Source organism: Nothobranchius furzeri, chromosome 11, assembly GCF_043380555.1.
Source record: "Nothobranchius furzeri strain GRZ-AD chromosome 11, NfurGRZ-RIMD1, whole genome shotgun sequence".
NCBI lineage: Eukaryota > Metazoa > Chordata > Actinopteri > Cyprinodontiformes > Nothobranchiidae > Nothobranchius > Nothobranchius furzeri.
Window position 1 is genome coordinate 51,570,200 of NC_091751.1, and position 22,880 is coordinate 51,593,079.

At 41.1% G+C, this 22,880-nt stretch overlaps 1 protein-coding gene across 1 annotated transcript in view; it reads right to left on the reverse strand.

The window, feature by feature from the left end:
* Window positions 1–22,880, reverse strand: part of phlpp1 (PH domain and leucine rich repeat protein phosphatase 1) — a 67,192-nt gene that overhangs the window by 11,332 nt on the left and 32,980 nt on the right. Inside the window, exons 2-4 of the mRNA XM_015956803.3 lie at window positions 8,274–8,470; window positions 7,265–7,390; window positions 4,600–4,748 (exon numbers count right to left, since the gene is read on the reverse strand). Of these exons, the coding sequence (XP_015812289.3) occupies window positions 4,600–4,748; window positions 7,265–7,390; window positions 8,274–8,470 (472 nt within the window). The remainder of the gene's footprint in view (window positions 1–4,599; window positions 4,749–7,264; window positions 7,391–8,273; window positions 8,471–22,880) is intronic.

The following is a 22,880-nucleotide window of genomic DNA, read 5'->3' on the forward strand; positions in this document are numbered from 1 at the left end:
AAGTTACTAAACTCCTGAAGGAAAGAACTGTTTGGACCAGGTAGACGATAGACCACAGCACAGTAGAACGGTCCTTACGCCCAACTTTAATCAGCTGCAGTTCAAAGGAAGCAAAGTGACCAGAGGTTGTAGAGCTACATGGAAGATGGTCTCTGAAAACAACAGCTAGACCTCCACCACGACCAGAACCCCGGGGCTTGCTAAGAAAAGAATAACCACTCGGGCAGAGTTCAATCAGACCAGAATAATCAGATGTTTGCTGCCAAACTTCAGTCAAAAACAGAAAATCCAGCCTCTGACTGAACACTTCCGTTGTCGGACAGTCTTGTGAAGAGAATGCTCAGGGTTGTCCATAATTTTCTTGATTCTCTGGAGAATCCTTCTTTGCATTATCTCCTCCAGTGGTTCCACAGTCGTCCCCAGAACAGAACCAGCCTTTTTTATTAGGCTGTTGAGCCTTTTCAGGTCCCTGCTTCTGATGCTGCTACCCCAACAGACGATGGCTGAAGAGATTACACTCTCAACAACAGACTTGTAGAAGATCTGCAGCATCTTGCTACAGACATTGAAGGACCTAAGCGCCCTCAAGAAGTGCAGTCTGCTGTGCCCCTTCTTGTAAACGGCTTTGCTGTTCTTTCTCCAGTCCAGTCTGTTGTCCAGGTGAACTCCAAGGTATTTGTGTTCCTCAACCACCTCCACTTCTTCTCCCATGATGGAAACAGTGTTTGACTCCACCCTGTTTCTTCTGAAGTCTAAAATCCTCTCCTTTGTTTTGTTCACGTTCAAGGTCAGATGATTGTTTCCACACCATGCCACAAAGCGCTCCACCAGCTCTCTGTACTCAGCTTCCTGTCCATCTCTGATACACCCGACGACTGCAGAGTCATCTGAGTATTTCTGTAGATGACAGGTCTCTGATTTGTACTGGAAGTCTGAGGTGTACAGGGTGAAAAGGAATGGTGAGTGTACAGTCCCCTGTGGTGCTCCAATGTTACTGATCGCCTGGTTTGATGTGCAGTTCTTCAGCTTCTCAAACTGTGGTCTGTTTGTCAGGTAGTCTTTAATCCAGGTGAATAAATAATGATTATTTAGCTGATCTTTAGTTTCTTTGAGGGTGTGAAGTGTTGAGCTCAGGTTTCGTGCACAAAGTCATTACAAAAACAAAAAGAGTGATCGAACTCACAGAGCGACCTAACAGCAACAGGGTCTGATGTGTGTCACATTTAAAAGACGCAAGAAACTAAAACATACAGATGCTCCAGATGTTCCCAAAAGATGGTCCCACCCCTCCGGTGATCAGGCAGAAATTATTTCAGACTAAAACGGAAAAAGACAGCCCGCTGGGGCTTTGCCAGAAAGCACCTGTTGACATTCATTAACCTCATATTCTGCTGTGCTTTTTTTTCTTCCTTTCAACAAAACAAATGAACAGCAACAAAAGAGGAAAGGACAAAACTTGTAAGGAGCTGCTAGCTGTGATCCGGATGGTTTTCTAAGAAGTTTTTAACGGGAACCGAGACCAAAATAAGTGACTATTGTTAGCCAGACAGAAAAAACCTAAAATACCCCAAACAAATGATATTTATGGATCTAAATGAATTTTGAATTAATTATTTTTGGTGTAAATGTTATACATAACTACCATTTTTGATTATTATTGTAATTTAATTTGTGTCTTTGCATTGCAACTATTGTCTTTTTAGGCTGCTGTCCATCATGGTCAAAACAGTTTTGTAAAAAAAAATATTTTAAACCTTAAGAGTCCTTTTCATGGCTAATTGGAGGTCAGCATAAATGCAGATTGAGATTCAATGCTGTGCTAATTCTGCTGAAACCAGATCCCTCTATAAATAGTAATCATTTCAAATTCCAGCCAAAAACTTTATCATCACCAGCTTCATTTATAGCTGTTGTGAGCAGCTGCTGTTTTGGACAAATCTCTGATAAATCCATAGTGCAATGCAGTTTGCCAACAGAAAAAGAGAAAAAACTTTCTTTTACTTTATTTATTTATTTATTGCACTCAACCCCAACCAATCCAATGTATCCAGATTTCTGTCTTAGCTCCTTCATTTTTCAGTATTCGTGCCCTTCATAACACACTAATCTGTCATTTATGTGTAAACAAAACAGGTCAAAGGTCCTACTGTACACATACACCAGTTATTCCTGTCAGGGAGAATTGACCTCTGCTTTAAGGGCAATACATGCCAGGAAGGCTGCTTTGTGCCAGAGGAACGAGTTAGTATCCCAGAGCAATGATTATTTGTATCTGATTGGCACTGGAATATCATATGTGAGTGAGTGAGTGAGTGAGAGAGTGAGTGAGTGAGTGAGTGAGTGAGTGAGTGAGTGAGTGTGAGAGAGAGAGAGAGAGAGAGAGAGAGAGAGAGAGAGAGAGAGAGAGAGAGAGAGAGAGAGACGGGGGTGGGGATGGATAGATGGACACGTGGTACAAGTACATAAGTTGCATATGTCTGGAAAAATGCTAAGCACTGTGACCCAATGTTAGATGATAGTGGGATCCAGTGGTGAGTCTAAAACAGGCATAGCAACAAGCATACGACGCACAAAGTGGTATTGTTCTCGACTTCAGCTCTTTTGACACAACCTTTCTAGGGGAACACCAGTTCTCATGCAACTCTGCTGTGTGTCTCTGTCAAAATCTCTATTTTCAGCCAAGCTATTCATCTCTTTCTGATTACTGACCTCATTTTCCGTCATGCTGGGTCAAATGCGGATGAGCCTATTTAGGTTTGGCAATGCTAAATAGATGCTATCCCCCTTGACCAGCAGGAGAGTTGTGTATCCCTGACTAGGAGTTACAAACTAGTTGTTTCCTATCTTTTAACACCAGTCATCATTTTGGAAAGTAAAAAATGAGTCAAAATAAAATGCCTGTGGCAGAAATTCATAAAATCCTGACCCTTTTCATCATCAGCGAGACACAGAAGCATGCAAGGCTATGCTTCATGCGTATCAGATGGAGATTCCTCCAGAGCAGCCATATTAAAACGAAAAGATGAAGAAAAGAACTACAAATGTCATGCTGTATCAAGACTTTGTATGCACTGACCCTAATCTGTAGCCTGCAGCATGAATTTTTTGATACATACAAGCAAGCAACTCTTCCTCTAACACACACTTCATGCTGCTAAATCAGGCAACAGATTCAAACAGTTTGCTTAGTAAATGTCAGACTTCTTCAACAAATGATCTTCACAGAGAGACGCTGTGACAGGTGTGTGAGTGACACACATGCACACACGCATGCACACACACAAGTGATGCACAGAATCTTGCCTGTGGCGTTTAATCTGGGACTGTGATAAGCATGCAGCAGATGGTGACCACAGAGAGTCGGAGTAAGAGAGGCCAGGCACATTAAAAGCTTCCCTGGAGACAAATCTATCCTTCTGGGCTCTTTTGGCCTAGCCTGGTAGAGCCCTGGCTAGCTATTGGCTCCTGTTTGCGGATGTCCCAAGCCCAAGACTGCTCCAGTCGATAGCTTGAAATCAACCAATGACAATTGACAATCATGACCCATATTGCATTTCTTTTCCTACCTTTAATTTCGTCTAGCGTCATCACGATCTTGCAATTGTGTAATACACTAAAAAACTACAAAACACAATAAAAATAAACCTTAAAAGTTTTTTTAAACTTTAAGGTAGAGCTTTAACATTGACCTCAGTAAATGTTGGGTTAGAAACTTGACCAGTATCCTATTTGACACAACTAAGTAGGCCTCTACTGGCCAGATACTGTACTCAACAGGTTTGTGGAGAGGGTAGGTACTCTATGGTGGAGCGCTTTACCTAATTTACAACATTAGCTGCTATGCTAGCAGTTAGCTTTTTCTGTTCTGTTCTGTCTTTTATTTGTGCCTGATGCGTTTTGCTGCTGCGGAGCGCATCACCTGTTTCGTACTCCGGTGACTTGACCGCACCGGTGCGGTCGGCGCGCACTCCGCTATATTTGTGGTCGTTAGATCTTTTTGAACTGCTGTTCAAAGGTAACTCGTACGGTGAAAAATATGAAGCCAGGTAGCAGTTTTTCTTTAGGAATGAGAGGAGATGCAGCAAGATAATAAACAGAGACAGGACAGAAAAATAGTCAAATCAAAACAGGTTTGTTTTTGTACCTGGTGGTTGCAACAAACAGACACCACTGAAGGTAATCAGAAAATGAAATTATTCTTTCAATGTTTAGATCAGCAGAAACTCTGAGAGGCTGCAGGCGCATCGGTGAGTTTGCGGCCGCTGCACAGGGGGAGGAGAAGAGGGCTGAAGCAGGAACAGTAAAGATGCAGAAACTACTGTTGTTAAAAGAGATGTTTTAACTTAGAAAATGTGAGCGCAATTTTAATTACTAGTGCTTCTTAACAAAAAGCCTAAAGTGATATCTTTGTGTAGTTTGGAGGCCAAAAGCAAGCAAGAGATTAAGCGCAAAAGCTAAAACATGAATATAAAGAAAAAAGTGAATTTAGTATTACAGGACTATTCACATAAAAAAAATCCAACACATGGACAAGTTCTTCTTCTTAAATTGGCCTTTTGAAGTTTAGTCTTGGGTGCATTTCATGTGGTTGAATCATACCTTTGTAGCTGCTGGAGGCCCTGGTCTGCAGGCAGGAAGTTGTGTTTAAGGTTGAGGTGAGTGAGGTCGTGGCTGTAGAAGAGGTTGGGTGGAAGATGCTCCAGACTGCAACAGGACAGATCCACTGAGTGGATCCTCTGGGACACCATCTAGTAGTAAAATGTAAACTGAATTACCTCAACCACACAATCGTTTTAAGGTTTTATTGTGCAACAAGTTGAGAGAAAGAAAACTGCATTTGAACATTGTGTAATCCATGTAAACTCAGGCTGTGATAATTTGTGAATTGCATGTTTTAAAGGAGGAAATGTGTGAACTTGAGCCTTTCTGAGCGAAGTTAGCTCGAGGCTCAGCAGTCATCGTTGCAGCACGTGCTGCTTCTACCCAGGCTTCTATTCTGAGTGGCCCTCTGGGTGACGGTGACAGGCGTGTCCCGGTTAATATTTAGAAAAGAGGTTTTCTGGCAATGTCCTACTTGAGCTCAAATGAGAGACGTGAGTGGTGTTTATGTTTGTGGGAGCATCAGGACACACTCAATTTATACAGCAATAAAAGAACAGTTTTAGCATCAAACTGAGACAAATTGCCTTTTGACCACTTTTAAGGATTGCTGATAGGGATCTAATCCTTTAAGTGGCAGTTTGGGACAAAAAAGAATATGAATAAAATAATTTGTTTGATTTTTTTCCTTCATTCAGGCCAAATCAGACCAATATAATATATCCTAGCTGGTTGGAGGTGCATGTTGATTCAACTTAGTGCCCAATTTTGACATTGTTTAATACCTCTTTCATATGTTGGACTGCTGCCCTTGCCAGCAAATTTGGGACATGTAGCTATTTGTTTAAAAGTAGTTCCTCTTCTATTAACACATTTTACCGATCAGGCTGCTGAATAAAACCCCTGATTATAACATGATTTTGTGGATGTTGTGATCACAAACAAACACATAACATTTGCTTGGTCAGTGTTAAATCCAAGCTCGCCTCGAACATTGCTGTGATTTTGGTGTTTTTAAATTTAGTCATTTGTTTCTTTTGAACTGAAGATCAGACCACAGGTAAAAGTGGATGAAGCAAGAATGACACCCTCTGGTCAAATTTGGGTACTGCAGCCCGTGTATCATAACAAATGAGTCCAGTCTCAGAAACTCGTCCTTTCCATTTGTGAGTTTTATGGTGGTTATTATGGATCAGGGCCAGAAGATTCTGCATAACGAGTGAAGACGCGTTATACACATTAAGTAGACGAGTAGATAAATACATTTAACTGACATATTAAGTTGTTGTTGAAAAATAGTAGCAAGAGATAATTTTAGAGCTGACTATATTTTTCTATTTCACTGTTAGCATTGTTAGCTCTTTAGCCTCTAGCTACTTGTTTTTTTTTTTTTTTTTTTACCTTTGTTTGCTTTAAGTTTGCCGCTCCTGTTACTGGCTTTTCATTTTGTCCACATTGGTGCTGCTCTTTGCCAGCCAATGTCAAATCACAAACGCTGGCACAGGCTTGGCAACCTTGCAGGCTAAAGTATGATTGGCTTTGGGGACAGGACAGATTTTAAACAATAACTACATCATATATGCTGCCTTTTGAAACTGGCGTAGAAGCGGGCCGCCATCTTGGATTTTTCCCCAGTGTGTTTCTACTGAGGAAGGTGTTAACCCAAAATAAATAAATAAATACACATTTTATTATATCTTTTAACTAAATCAGACATGTAAAAAGGCACGATACTTAAAATATAAATATAATAAAATAAAATTCATTCAAATATAAAATCCCAACATCTAGGCTAGAAAAGTCATTTGTAATTCTACGTGATCTGTTTTCAATAGTACGCTGGTTGTTGCAACCGCAGGCTGCGCAAAAACAGACATTTGTCTCAACCTGCGATGACCCCAGTTGGGTTTGAAGAGTGATGAACCCACTCAATAAGGAGGCGATGATGTTACGCTCTCCAGCACCCAATGGGGCGTCTACAGATTCATGACTGTGTGATAACCTCCAGCCAGCTGAGAAGGAAATTTGTTTGAACGTAATCTTCCTTCAAACATGTTTGAGACGTTAGACTGTTTTGTGATCATTTAACTGTAAAACTATTACTTATTGTAGCTTTAATGATTAAAAAAAGCACATAAATTCTGTAGGTGTGCTCTCGCTTCTTCAGGTTAAACCTATGTGTAGTATAGTATATACATATACGGTCATAAAGCAGACATATTTTAATGTGTGTGAAATAACTGAGAAGCAAATGCAAATTTTAAAGAAAAATAATCAAAAACATCTTTAGTTTTGTCCACAAATGACAACATTTATGGGTGATTTCAACATTTTCTGTGACCTTTGCACCAAACAAGGCTGATTTTTATCTGAAGAATATGAACTGAGTGTGACTCAAAACGGTGACCTTAAAAGGAGTTATTTTTTGAGTGAACTGCTGCTGCAACTTCAGAGATTTTCAAGGACAAATTTATTACACCGCGATTAAAAATGTGTTGAAAGTGAAACTTTTCACACAATTTCACATTTACTTTGCATCAGCTTGCAGCTATTTTAAAAACTTGATTCATTCTATTTTAATCTATGTGAACTGAACTCTGATCAAGTTCTTCGAAAGGCTTTCCTTTCACTCTCACTCTCTCACACACACACACACACATGATACCTTGGCAGCATGTCTGTGCCAGCGCAGGTGCTCGGTGAAGCTGTCAAAGCTGACGTAGTAGGTTTGACTTTGGGGCCCCGCTGAGCTGAAGGCCAAACAGTGATTGTGCTTCTTCACCTCCTCCACCTGCAGCAAGGCAAAGGCAAGAGTGATGTCGAAGTTTGAGACCCTGACATCTCGGTCCACATGCAGAATATAAATGAAAACTCCATACCTTGAGAATAAAAAAATAAGCACATGTAAGAAAAGCAGTGAGGAAAAAGCTGACTTTAACTGCCAGCAGGAGGGACAGAAGTCAATCACCAGTACAGTTATGAAGACACGATTACATGATAAACACGTGTGTGACACGACCAGCAGGAAGAAATTCTAAGTCACACACCGGCATCCATGCCCTCTGTGAATGAATAACTGATCAGTTAGGGAGCTAAAAAAGGACATCAGCACACATTTACACACACACACACACACACACGCACGCACGCTCACACACACATTCACTCTATAAAAAACACATGCAGAGTCACGTGTGTGTGAAATGTTTAGAAACTGGGTGTGGTAGAGCACGGAGTGTCCTTTGTGTCAGCCATACGAGTAGATAACTCTTTTCCCACAAACACTTTGGAGCTTCCTTTGCTCACAGAGCAGTAAACAGATAAAGGTCAAAACAATAAGATGCAGGCATTAGGATGGTTAGGTTTTATAGAGATCAATTACACGGAACATTAAAGGGTGTCATGACTTTGGATTAGAAAGGGAAAAAAAACATCCCAGACAACACATTCTGAATTTCTAAGACCTGGCTTGAGCTAAGGCAAACAAAACATTCAACATCAAACACAAAAGGACAAAGAGTTACTTAAGATGACATGCTTTCAGATCTTTCTACGGGAATCAAATGCTGACTCATCAGGTCATTATACTGGTAAAATGATCCAGAGTATAAGATCATTTCTAGGGAAAACAAAGTTGTGTTGGTGCTTATCATGCGTCAGCATATTTTACATACTTTTCCTCCAATCAGAGGCAAGATGTGCATCTTCCCGATCTGGCTCTCCTTGACAGAGGAGACGATGAGGCAGGTGCCGCAGAGGATGACCTGCCGTCTGGTCCAGCGGTTAACTGGCAGCTGGAGCTTCCCTTTCCGAACATTGTAAGTCCCAGACAGCTGCACCCTTTCTGAGCTCTCGATAGTTTGGGGTTTACCTGGAACAGAAAAACATGGGTTGTTTTATCGTAAACATTTGCAAACACAGATGCAAGATAGAGGTTCTGCAGAACTGGAAGATCATAGTTGTTGTTTATTGAGCAGAACTGACCAATTGCAAAAACTCAGTTTTGCTAGCTGGATTCAAGCCATCAATAAGGTGACTGAAACAGAATGACTAAACCAATCTGAAGATCTGTCTGCACTCGATAACAAGATGTGGAACACAAAGTCTTGGCTTAGATATCTGTTATATGTTTCTAAACAATTGGTGACTTACTTATCTCAATGTAGATGTCTAGATTTTGCACAAAATTACTTCAACATGTTTCAGTTAAAACATTTAAAAAGATTTTCCACCCCTAATTTAATTTTAGTCTGTTGTCATATTCCTCTGAATTAGATAAGTGGGGGAGAAGCATTTTGTAACCAGTCAAGCCATTCTCCTATTCTGGCAGTATTCTCTTAGCTTTAGCTTAGCATAAAACAATGTAAGTGAATGGTAACAGCTAGCATCTAGTTGGAAAAAGTCATGAAAATTACTCGATAATGATCCTAATTTTTCTTGGTGACCTCAAAAATCGTATCGACTGCAAATGAAGCTGTAAGCCACCGCTGCGATGCACAAGGAACTCATCTACTTTTGTAAACACAAATCCATGGGTTGCACTGATTTTTTACTACCATTGTTTGGGTATGTTACACAATAATGCTATGAAATGGTTCTTTCTTGCATAGAAAAGGGTAGCGAAAACATATAGGAACATGGTGTTTCATGAAATTCCAAAAAGAAGACAACACCTTGCTGCCCTGGGAATGCCTCCAACAACACCCGTGGTGAAAATAAATCAATAACTGGTTTGTGAGCAGCATGTCACACCAGAGGACTATAATGTAAAAAATAGGATTACTGTTGAGTCATTTTTGTGGCTTTTTCACACAAAATGCTAGCTGTTACCATTCACTTACATTGTTTATGCTAAGCTAAAGCTAACAGAATACTGCCAAATTAGGAGAATGACTTTTCTCCCACTTATCTAACTCTTGGGGAATATTGCGACACGTCCCTTTAACAACAGAATTATGAAAGTTCCCCAAAAAGGAAGAGAGCGGCACTTTAAAGTCAAGTCCCAACGGTAAGACCATCAAAAGAGGAGAAAAGCATAAAGATTATTTGCATTCAGCAAAAATGACTCTGATGTCCTACTTTTGCGAATTGAATAGAATTATCCAGATTTTCATTCAGTTCAGGACAGCCTGCATCACTGGAATCTCATCTTCAATTACAGGTGCCTTCAAATTTGTGCTCTTACGATTTATGAGTTTTCCTTTTTACAGTTTTACCCATCTGTCCGTCTGAATTTTGCCTGGTTCACTCACTTCACTACCACCCCGCCAAACCTGACAGTCAAGTTGCTTATCAGGCATTCTGTCAGCCAGGCTGTGTTATCATCCTGTCTAAATATCCAACTGCTTTCTGTCTACCTCCACCTCCGCAAAAAACTTCCCCGGGCTGGCATGCACTGTCCTCCTCCCCTCTTCACTATCTTCTTCACCCCTTTATCAGTCCGCCTGCTTGCCTTTCAGTTTCTCTATGCTATCTAAAGGACTTAAGCCTGCAGCATGTTTAACCTCATTGTTTTCTCATTCATGGCATGCTTTAGACGTATTGCTGTGCAAGCGACAGGCGGTTAGGAAATAATTTTCCTTTTGCGATTTTGCAGTAAATGGATCCATCTCTCTCTTGCATCATCTCCGTCATACATCATTTCACTAAAGTATACAGGGGTATGTGAGGGTTAGTGGGGAAGGGAGAGAAAGTGTGAACTTGCATAGGTTTAAATAATTCAGGGCTTTCACATGACTAATGTAAGATTAATGCTGCACAGTATTGTGGAACAAACCAGACCAAATAAGGTTTATAGACATTCTGGTCAGACATAGCCCCAACAAGTCCTTCTACATTTTAACAGAATGACTTTCAGCTCTTTGGAGGAATTCTTCATACGACGTTGAAGCTTTACATGCTTCAACACCAAAAAGAGGACATACTTAACAGCACAAGTGTCTCAACTGTGCAAAGTCTACACAGCCATCTCATTAGCTGTCAGTAAATCATACATTCATGTGTTATGTAACATCTTCAGCCCTAAAAATATCCTTAATTACATAATAATATATTAAACTACTGATGGTATGCAGTCCTTCCATCTATCCATCCACTATCATCTACTTATCCAGGGTCAGGTTGCGGGGGCAGCAGCCTAAGCAGAGAAACCCAGACCCTCTCCCCAGTCACTTGGGCCAGCTCCTCCAGGGTAATCCCAAGGCGTTCCCTGACCAGCTGAGGAACATAGTCCCTCCAATGTGTCCTGGGTCTTCCTTTAGGCCTCCTCCCTGTTGGATGTACCTGGAAAAACTCACCAGGGAGGCGTCCAGGAGGCATCCTAAGCAGATGCCCAAGCCACCTCAACTGGCTGCTCTCAACTCTACTCCGAGTCCCTCCTGGATGACCGAGCTTCTTACTCTATCTCTAAGGGACAGCCCAGTCACCCTGCAGAGAAAATGAATTTTGGCCACTTGTATTCACGATCTTGTTCTTTTGGTCACTACCCAAAGCTTGTGACCATAGGTGAGGGTTGGAACGTAGATCGACCACTAAATCGAGAGTTTCACCTTCCAGCTCAGCTCTCCCTTCACCACAATGACCGGCAGACACAGCACCAATCTGCCTATCGATCTCGCGATCCATCTTTCCCTGTCATATGAACAAGACCCTGAGATCACATCATCGGCAAAAAGCAGAGATCTGGTCCTCAAGCCAACAAAACGGAGCCCTTAAACATCTCGGCTGCACGTAGACATCATGTCCATAAAGAACAGAATCTGTGATAAAAGGCAGCCTTGGCGGAGTCCAACTACTCACCAGAAACTAGCCTGACTTACTACCCGACAATGCTGACCAAGCTCTGACACCCGTCATACAGGGACCTAACAGCCCGTATCAAGGGACCTGGTACCCCGTACTCCCAGAGTACCCCCCACAAGGCCCCCAAGGGATGTGACTAAATGCCTTCTCCAAATCCCCAAACACATGTAGATTTGTTGGACAAAATTTTTTTTAGAAGTTACAAAATCCCTTTGAGTATACTTTAATTTCCTAATAAAGTCACAATGTCAGCATACCGCAGTTAAGACTGCTAGTGCACAGCAGCGTAAAGCTGATCTTTCTTCTGTAATTTTGTAACTTTGGCACTCAGCACAAATATGGCAGCAGAATCGATCATAATCTAGCAGTAAATATAAATGACAATGAATGAAATATCAGAATGTGAAAAGAAATGTGTGTTAGTTAAATTCATCTCAATATCTGCATAATAAAAACAAAGAACCTATATGGTTTTGACAAAATCTCTGTTCCCTTCCTTTCAGTTGACTTCTACTCATTTAATTGCTCTTCTGAAACAAGTGAAGTGTGCAGAGAGCAAATGAAACCAAAGGTTTTTATCTCTCTTTAAAGCGACTTTATTACCACCAGCCACTCTGGAAGAAAAACAATTAAAAGGCTGAGCTTTTGTGTTTTTAAAGAGATGTGTGTGTACACAGAGGCAGCGGTGCAGGCTGGGAAAGGCTGCTTTTCATCCTGGTTTGTGAGCTCAGACTATAGGACGTGGGTCATATTTGCTTTTATTAAAAACAGAATAAATAAAGAAAAATAACAGGAAGATGTGAACTTTAGAGATAACATGTGCCATCTTCAAATGACTTACCGGTACTTGGTATATGGAACTTTGCTTTGATTAAGAAAAATTGCATTTGCTTTTGAAGTCTTCTTAGTTTGTATTCACTAAACTTTAAAATCTAATTGTTTCATGCCAAAAGGTCTCTGTTCTATGAAATGCCATCCAAATACATGCACATTCTCACAAACACACCAGCCGGGCTAATGGAACACACTCCCCTCCTCCTCCCTCACTGGCTGCCATAGGTTACCAGCAGGGGCACATTTGCATGACAGATCTTAGCAAGAGGGAATGTGTTGCATTAGGCAAATTATTCACAAGCTTGGAGCCTCAATATGTCACATGGGCAGATTCTTACTATTTTTAGGTCTTTTGTTGGAGCATGCTCTCTCTCCCACACAAGCATATGTACAAACACACACACACACATACATACACACACACCTCCTCATGCCCACACACTCAGACACCATTATAGTGGCAGTAATTACCATCTCCATGTGTGCATCCATGGAATTGCACACCCGTCCCCAAAAATGTTGATGGACTAGAAAAAAAGTCACTGCAAACAGCTTAATTGCAGCTGGTTTTGTTGTAATCCGCTCCTGAACGGAGCGTACAAAAACTTGATGGGCTGGCTGGAGGGAGACACATTTCAGTCTGGTCGTGGGAATGCACTGGAGAGGAAATGGAGAGAAAGGTGGGAATCCCACGTGAGCATCCTGTTCGCAGAGAGAGGCCCAGTGAACAGCAGGATCTCTCCATGACCCTGCGGCACGGGAATGGGAATTTTTAAGAGACAGTGTTCTAAAAGTGTGAACCAGAGGCCACCTATGCTAGAAATATTTTGAGCAGCAATGATGTTAGTCATAGTGGTCAGTCATCCCATAATCTATGGGGAATACATGAGATGAGAAGTTAAAAATAGTCAGGGCCAGCAAGGTGGGTGTGTTCATGCGCAGAAGGCAGTCTATTCCTACACCTACAGCGTAAAGGAACAGGATTACAGTGTGTGTATGTGTGTGTTGGTAACTAAAGATAGTTTCCTTCCTTCCTTTGCTCCAGGCTGTAAAATGACGGTTTCCTTTCCACACTGGGCTCTTATTTCTACGTCTGTGCACCCCTGGTGTTATAAAACAGGCAAACACATGCTCGCTCGCACGCAAACACACACACACACGCGCACACACACACACACACACACACACACACACACACACACACACACACACAAGCACACACTTCATTTGACAAATTAACCTGGTTATTAATGGGGGGGGGGGGGGGGGTTATAACATAACTGTGTTTAATTTCTTAACTTGATGATAGTTTTAAAAATTCAAATGTACAACCTTTAAAAATAAAAAAATGAAAATGAAAATACTATTTTAATATATCGTCAGTAATATACACTCTTGAGTCACTCACTCATATATTTTGTTGGGCCACCTTTAGCTTTGAATAAAGATTAAAGTCCCGTAGTTGTGTGGTAGGGGTTGTATCAACTAGTCGACTTCACTGCTCTGTAGTGACTTTTTATGCCATTCATAGACTAGTCGCTGTCACGTTATAATGACCGACAAGATGCAGTCCTCAGAAAAGACAGCAGGTGACGAGTCCCTGTGCGTTAGGAGGCGACACACAGTGCCAGAGCGTCGGCATCTGACGCCCACGGTAAAACGGACATTTGACCGAATTGTGACCTTTACCCTCTTGCAATTTAACATTCCCCTCACCCCATCCTAACCTTAACCAGCTTGCACATGCAAAGCTCTGATTGTTGACGCGCTCCAGACATCTGCGTCCTGAGCACGGCCACAGTAACATTATCAAATTAGTTGTCGCCACCTAAAAACAAATTTTACACACGATCGTTCATGTCGGCTCATTTCCTTTTGTGTTTTCTGTCTTTTATTTGTGCCTGATGCGTTTCGCTGCTGTGGAGCGGAGCACATCACCTGTTTTGTTCTCCGGTGACGCACCTCACTGGTGCGGCCGGCACGCAGCGCGCACTCTGCTGTTTTTGCGGTCGGTAGATCTTTTAGAACTGCAGTTCAACGGTAACTCATGAGGTGAATATATATGAAGGCAGGTAGCAGTTTTTCTTTAGGATTGAGAGGAGATGCAGGAAAATAATAAACAGACAGGACAGAAAAATAGTCAAATAAAAACAAGTTAGTTTTTGTACCTGGTGGTTGCAACAAACAGACACCATTGAAGGTAATCAGAAGTGAGGAACAGAAAATGAAATAATTATTTTAATGTTTAGAGCAGCAGGAACTCTGAGAGGCTGCAGGCACATCAGTGAGTTTGCGGCCGCGGCGCAGGGGGAGGGGGAGAGGGTTGAAGCAGGGGAACAGTAAAGATGCAGAAACTATTGTTGTTAAAAGAGATGTGTTTAACTTTGAAATTGTGGGCGCAATTTTAATTGTAAAAAAACTCCAGCAAACCAACCCCCCCCCCCCCCCGTGCGTCGAAAAAAAAAACGCTTGGTCACCCATCGCCAGTTTTAGCCGCTTCAGGTGTATGACGTCCTCAATGATTAGTCAGAGTCGACTAGTTTCATTACTTGACTGTCAACTTTAAAAAAAATGTAGTCATGCAACCCCTACTAGGCATGATGGGTGCATCACTTCATCTGCCTCTTTTCTTACCCTGATGCACCCATCACTCTCAAACGGGGTCCATCTGGACTTATCAGAACATATGACCTTTTTCCATTGCTCCAGAGTTTGAGTTTTGAGTCTTATTCGCATCGTGTGCGTGGAAATGCTCTTACTGTCACTATCAAGCACAGCCCCGAGTTCTACTGTTGTTTTTCTTCTATTGGATTTCACTTTAAATCCAGGTGGCGACATAAATAGGTACAAGCCTCCTATTTGAATATTACTGCATTTTGGCCACATTCTAAACAAAATCTGCCACAACAAACACATCTAAGGCCAGTTTGCACAGTGGGTCATTAGTGTATAAATGACAAATGAGCATGCATGTGTTTAACAGCTACTTCTCCGTGTAATTTTGTAAACATAATCAGACTCAAATTGACCAAACAACTCTTGGTTGTGTAATATTGGTACAATGTGCTGCAGTTATTAGCATTATACAGCTAAATTGGCTGCCAAATGCCTCACTGCAGACTCTTGTTTCTTCTCTTTAGTAAGTAGCACCCAAAACTGCTTCATCCATCTTTTTGTTTAAACACTCAACACTTCTTTCTTCTGTTTTCTCTCAGCAATAATAAGAGCACACTCCTCGTTAATCAGAGCCATGCTGAATCCAGTCTGACATGAGCACACCTCCACTTCAGGACTTGACATGTCACACTGTAGGGCATCAGTGACCCACATAAGTCACAACAGAGCATGAACGGACACAGACATGCACTTGTTTCTTTTTTTTAACTGGTGTGTTTTTGGCATGTGCTAAATAACCTTGATGCTTTTTAGCTCTAATTGAGCTATTCAACATCTATTTTACACAGACTTATAGATTAAAACAGGTGCAATGTCGTTGGAGAGAAATAAAATAAATGAGATGGAAAAAGGCACACTACAAAATAAAAAAGTGTTGTAGAAGAAATATGGGCTAATTAATTCAAAACACGCACACAAATGTGTGCATGCAATTTTGTCAATGCTCTCTCAGTGGGGGCATTCCCTTTTGTTGCCCCATCATTGCTCTATCTTGAATGTTCCCGTGGTTGATTTTAGGTGATTACTTAGATTCAAAGTGACAAGCTGTGACAGGACTTCTGCCAGGCAGTTGTTCACAAACCTAGCTAGAAGGTGGCAAAGGTTATCGTGGGTGACAGGCCACTCTGTGCCCCCAGCTTAAGTGCTCCACATTGTTTCTTGAATTACATTTTACCTCTCTGCACTTTTGAAAGACAAGCACCTGCTAACTTACACTATACTAATAAAAATATGATTTCAAACCAATCAGAATGATCGTCTTTTTTTAATTAGTGATCCTCAGTCAGAAGACATTTTATCTTACAAACTCCCTCTAATAATTCACAAATGTTCTCAAACAAGCAGGTCAATGCTGTTAGAGAGGACTGTCTCCCCCTCAGGGAGTGACAATGTGCCGAAGTACGAAGCGTAACAAGCTGTGCTTTGTAATAACGTGATAAGAAGATGAAGCACATTTGCTTGGGAAATAAGTGAAACGTTCCTTTTATCAAATGAGTTTACAGATGTATGTAGTGAGTTTTTACTTTGGATTGAGTTCATTAATATGCTGGGCTACAATGCAAGCTGCATGTTTGGAAAAATGCAAAGCTTGTGTTTTAATATTTTGACAACTAGATTTGCTTTCCCCTCCACCACCTTATCGTGGTGGAGGACTTTCAGTGCCCTAACTATCTTACAAGCTTTGTTGTCAGAGGTACAGTATCTTGCCTGTGATAGTCTCCTGTGGCAAATTGGTCCTGTGTGAACAGCGCAACAAAGATCTGTTTAAAATAACATTCACGAGTGTAAAAACACATAGTTCCAGAGCTGGCCCTGAAGGGTTACCAGACTCCCGCCCTGGGGTGACAATCCCACAGACAACAATACCACAGACCCCTGTAGCCGACACCCAAGCAAACTGGGATTTGAATCTAGAAACTCAAGACCCTAGGGCCCCTCAATAGGATCTGAACAGGGAGGCGCCAGACCCCACCAAGCAGCCGCTGGGAGTGAGCCAGCACACACTCCAGCACCCATCCCCAAACACCAAACACATGCCAACAGGGACACTAGAATTTGGTAGGCAGTATGGTGGGGGGAGATGGACCCCACCCACATAGGACTCATTGAGCACATTGCATTGGCTCTGGAACGTACGTCTTTGAGAGGTTGGACACTTCTTTGCTGGAGTTGCTGCAGGGCCAGGGTGGGCTTCTTCTTAGCCCCTACACTTTCTGCCTTTATGTTAGAATAGAATAGAACAGATTAGAATAGAATAGAATAGAATAGAATAGAATTCATTGGTCCCACCGTGGGGGAATTCACTTGTTACAGCAGCACCGACACTTAAGAGAATAATTTGAAGAAAAATAATAACAAAGGTGTATAAATACATAGGGAGTAAGCTAGTATTGTAACCTTCAACCACTAAAAACCACGAATAAAAATGAAAAAGTTGGGTTCCACCACTATGCAGGATACTGTAAGGAACACAGACATACTGTGTCAATCCGGTATTGCACAAATATTAAACACATACTGAGTATGTTGGGTTTACCCCAGGGAATAAGGCTAGCTCTCCTGCACCTTGATTATTGACATAGCTCGAGTCAGATGCGCTTGTACCTGTAAATACGCTGAGTGTGACAAAGAGTGATGTGACTTGGAGGAAAGGCCCACCTGATCTAAACAAAAATAATGTTCTGTAATCAGACATCTGTGCAGTTCAGCCAGATGTGAACATCATGTAATAACGAACATCATTATCAAACATAAGGTTGTCTATTGATACATGAGGTGTCAGAGCAGCCTAGGTTGGATGTCAATGATTGACTTTGTCAGCCGTATCATTTGAACACTTTGGTGAGTTAACCTGTCAAATGAGTTGGATCATTTATTATGATCAACATTATTTTAATATCTATATAACTTTTTATATTACAATTCTCATTTTAGCTCTTTTGATTTTATATTTTAACCTTCATTTAACCTTTTTCCAGTGTTTCCTCTGTGGGTGCCCTCTGTCCCGGGGGCGGTGGTCGGCTGTGGTGGCCTGGGTGCTTTCCAGGTGTGCCTGGGTGGAGGTGGGGGGTCTCCACCCTCCCTGCCCTGGGCACCCTGTGTCGGTGCCTCGGCTGCTGCTGTGGATCTGCTGTTGTCGGGGCGGATGGCTCCCCGATGGCATTTCCTTATCCTTATCTTAGCTAGTCTGGCTCATCTGATCTCAGTCAATCGTGTTTTTTCCATGGGGGAAGGGAGCGTGTGTGTGTGTGTGTGTGTGTGTGTGTGTGTGTGTGTGTGTGTGTGTGTGTGTGTGTGCACACTGGAGGATGAGTGTAGTGAAGGGGCTTTTATTGTCAGCCTGTTTTTAAAATTCTGGGGATGGGAGGGAATGTGGGTATGCGGGGCCTTTTTAATTTGTTAAGCACTTTGAGTTACATGCATTGTAGGATTAAACATCTTTGGTGTGTTCTTGCTGTGTTCAGTTTCTAATTCCATTATTTGGTTCTTTTTAAAACACAGGAAAGGTTTTTATTTACCTGCTAGCGTGTCATTTGCAGCTGCAAACATCGTCAGAGCTGACGCTGATGGTAGCGTCACTTCCTTCTCCGTTCCGGGCAGCAGAGGGCGACAACGTCCTCTGCCCGCTGCTGCCCGTGGATAAACGGAGCAGGAAGTGACGCTACCATCAGCGACAGCTCTGACGATGTTTGCAGCCGCAAATGACACGCTAGCAGGTAAATAAAAACCTTTCCTGTGTTTTAAAAAGAACCAAAAAATGGAATTGTAGGATTAAGTGCTATATAAATAAAGTTGATTGATTGATTGATTGATCAGACGTGCATGGAAAGATTCCACATAGACCTGGTAGGCCTAAACCTAAAATGAGGATCTGCTGGCAATGCATAGCCAAACATTGTGTCAAAATAGCAAATCCTACATCCAGGATAACGCTGACAATGTCCTGAGAATAGTGAGGGGCATTGAGTCCAAATGGGGTGCGTTCTGAGGCAGCTGCTGCTGTGGCTGAAAGCTTGTCGGTGCCATTTGTGGTGGTAACCCCCCTAACTCGATGGTAAACACTCAGACTTAGATTAACTCTATTAATCTATTGGGAAGGTTCGTCTGGGAAAATTTGATCTCAGTAGCAGCAATAGCACATCTAACGGTACTTAATAGGTAAATAAAGGCCAAAGAAAATGAGGCAGTAGGTAAAGGATGAGCGAAAAAAAAAGACAAAAAACAGAAGAAGCAGTAATACTTTCTATGTTCATTTTGACAGTGTAAACAAAGCAACTAGTAAACTAGTATATTCTAAACCATGTAAACTTATGTGTCTGGTCAACATTGCTTTAAAGTGTCAGGTTTCTTAAAATGAAATTTTATATCAAGGGGTATTATAAGCTATACTTTTAAGAACAGTTTGCATGAAAAAGATTTATTACAGGTGAAACGTGAAAAATCAGAAAATGGTACAAAAGTATTTATTTCAGTAACTAAACATAAAAGGTGAAACTAATATGAGTTTGACTTGTTACGTGCAAAGCCAGATATCTCATGCCTTTATTGTTATAATAATGTTTAGGGTAGGCAATATGGACCAGATACCAGAGGTGTGTTTAAATGTGCCACAGGCACTTTTATTTATTATATATTTATAATTAATGTAAAATAACTAAAATTCCATCTAGAGGTGGCTCATACCCTATCACTCACGGTAATACCAGTAATTATTTCTTGTCCAGTGAAAGAAATCTATCAGGTTACATTAAATTTGTGATGTATTTGCATCCACTACCAGTATTACACTCCTGCCATTTGGGCCTCATTGCTCTCCGTAGCGGTTTTCTGATTACGTGTGGGTGGGGTTTGACGGCCTGTCTCTCTACACAAACAAGATAAACAAAACTTTGGTTGGCAGCCCCAGTGAAAAGGCTTGCTGAAACACGAACGAATGTCCCCAAATTATTAAAACCCACGAAGCCCAAGGCCAAAGTTTAGAGCACATCATTGACCCTGAGGTTTCCTGACCGAGCAGACGCGTGAGAATACATGTAATGACCGCTTCGAGCCGGAGCAAGCTAGCAGTTAGCACTAGTGGCTAGCGCTAGCCATTATGCTGGTGGCTTGTTTAATTATATCAAAATAAAATCATCACATTTCTTCTTTGAAATTATATTGATATTTTAAAAATAGATAAACTGCCCAGCCCTAATTGTGATTCAAAATCTCCGACAGTAAAAATATTTTTGAAAAGGTTCAATATTCAAGGCCAGGGCTATTTAATTCAGGGCCTGGAGGGCTGGTATCCAGCACGTTTTAGCGGTTTCTCTGGTCCAACACACTAGATACAGTGGTTGAATCACTTGTGTAACAGCTCATCAGGCTCTGCAGAAGCCTGTTAATCACCTGCTGATTGAAAGGTGTGTTTAAGCATGGTTAAAACCAAAACGTGCTGGATACCGGCCCTCCAGGTCCGGAATAGAATAGCCCTATTCTAGGCTTAATGTTTCACACTCTAATCAGCTAACTAATGCAAAACATCTGCAAAGGGTTCCTGCATCAGCCTCTAGATGGTCTCTGAGTCTAAGTGAAATTACTAAAATAAATTGGCTTTAGCACCCAATTCAAATTGTTTGAATTTCACCTGTAGTTCTTAATGATCAAGTTTCTGATTCCTTTCATTTTTTAACCCTCTCAGGCTCAAAATAAGTTTTGATAAAAGGACGAACAACTATGTCCTTCAGGGGTACTTCTGAGTTTAAAAATGCTCATGAATTACGTATGTGGAGGAACCTGGTAGGTAGGTTTTAACGCTGCAAATCTGCAACGCCTGCCTCCAGAGGGTTAAATGAAAACTAATGAGGAAGGCTTCTAATCCCTTAAGGAACAGCTGAGTGACACTCAGCACTCCTCATGCTGCTCTCTACTGTGAGGCGCTGATCTGAGCTCAGCTTAAATAACACAAACAGGATGATACTCTAACCCCCCTCCAACATTCAAAAGAAGGGGCCAGGAAAACTTCTGTTTTTCTTGTGCACGTTCCAATTTTCCAAGACAGAGAATGAAGTGGACAGTTAATGGTTTGATGGACAATTAAATTGTGATGACTTCTTTCTTTTAAGCATGTCATCTATGACAGAGGCAACAACACAGAGGCATGCACACATACACATAATCACTAAACTAAGCATCCTCTCTTAGTACAGTGGGGGAAAAAATCCTGAATCAAAATGAGGTCACAGCCTGTAGTATCTTCCATATCATGCCGTTATTACCCTTTTCCCCTAGGGAGGTGTAACTATGCGGCCCTCTGCTTTAAAGACAATGTACAGTTTTATTTTTCAGGTCATGACATTTCCACTAACAACCGTTAGAGGCAGTAAAGGGAGCATTATGATCAGAAAGAATGTTTCTAGAAGCAGGAAATCTGAACTATCTTTGTTGTGTTTAAACGTGACCTATTTGCTCACTTAGTGGCACTTTTTAGTGTTGAGTTCTAAACAGAATATTTCCTTTTAAATCTGACCAGACTGAAAATCTCTCATCAGCAGTACATATAGTGTACATTCATAAGTCATCTGCCTGACAGCTAAGCTTGAGAAGCTGCTTAACTGCAGTACTGGCTGGTGAATTGTGTGCAATTATGAATCCTAAATGGCGCTAATGTGCTAAAGAACTACATTTTTCATCACATCACACCTTGCAATCATGATTCTTCATATGTAAAAAAAAAACCACACTATTCTATATGAACCCAAATCTAGCAGGCAAAGGTAAAAACTGTGAAAACTGTGATATTAGTGTGATAAAATCACGGATTCTGACTCCAATGTGTGAAAAGAGAGATTTCCCCAGTGATTCCCTGTCCAGTGGATACTGACGTACGTAGTGTCCCCCAACTCTCCTGCCTTCTCTTCCCATCTCCTTTCCTCCTGCTGTTATGTAATGAGTGTGTGTTATGAAACCTTGCACTGGAACATACAAGCCCACTGATCAGCTACCTCAGAGCTCACAAAAGCTCTGGGGATTGTTTATAGTTCTTTATGAGTCTGAGAATGCAAATGCTTTACACGACTGGCTCAATAAATGTGTAACAAATTAAATGAATGGCAGTTAAAGCAATCGTAACCGCAATGCTGAGAAAGAGTGGTCCCAAATGAATTACTCAGAATATGCATTAGAATACATTTAAAAGTAAGAGGGAAAAAAGGAGTCCTTAATGACATGGTTACAGTCCTGGAATAAAAAAAAAGAAACCTATGATTTAAAAAAATAATGATCTACCTTGTTATAATCAGAAAAAGGAATAATTAGCCATGGGCCTATCCTGTCACCTCAAGCAAATACAGTAAGCTAACCTCTGTTAGCCCAAAAATTAAAGCAGAACTAAACCAACAATGGTCCATCCAGCTATTTCTCACCAGACTTATCTCCCTGTTGTAATAAAATAATGCTCTTTAACAATTTAACAAAAGCCGCATGCTTTCTAAACACTGTCAGAAAAAAAAATTCTTTTTTTCTAACTGAGCAATTTTTTTCCATTGATCTCGCAACAGAAATGATTTGTATTATAAATAAAATATCATTCCAGGTTAATTTACTTACATCCCAGCTATGCTGCAGAAAGTTACACTGTCACAAGAGCTGACATGTATATGAAAAAATCAACTACACTCACTCAAGTAGCTACACGTATTTACACAGACAGTAAAGTATCATGTTCTGCAAATGTTTGTTTTTACGCCCCGGGTAACAGACGAGTGTGCCATTTTGCTATGAGCTTTGGGAAAATCTCATAAATCAACATAATCACCCAACTGATGTTGTTGACATCCGTAGTGGCCAAAACTAAAAAAAGAAATAAACTAAATGATATGATTCATGTTGTAAAACATGGAGATTATCTTAAAAATACAACCAGTCTTGTATGGGCAGATTTATCCAAATAAAACCAAAGTCTTTTTTTAATAAACAAATGTAAGACAAGG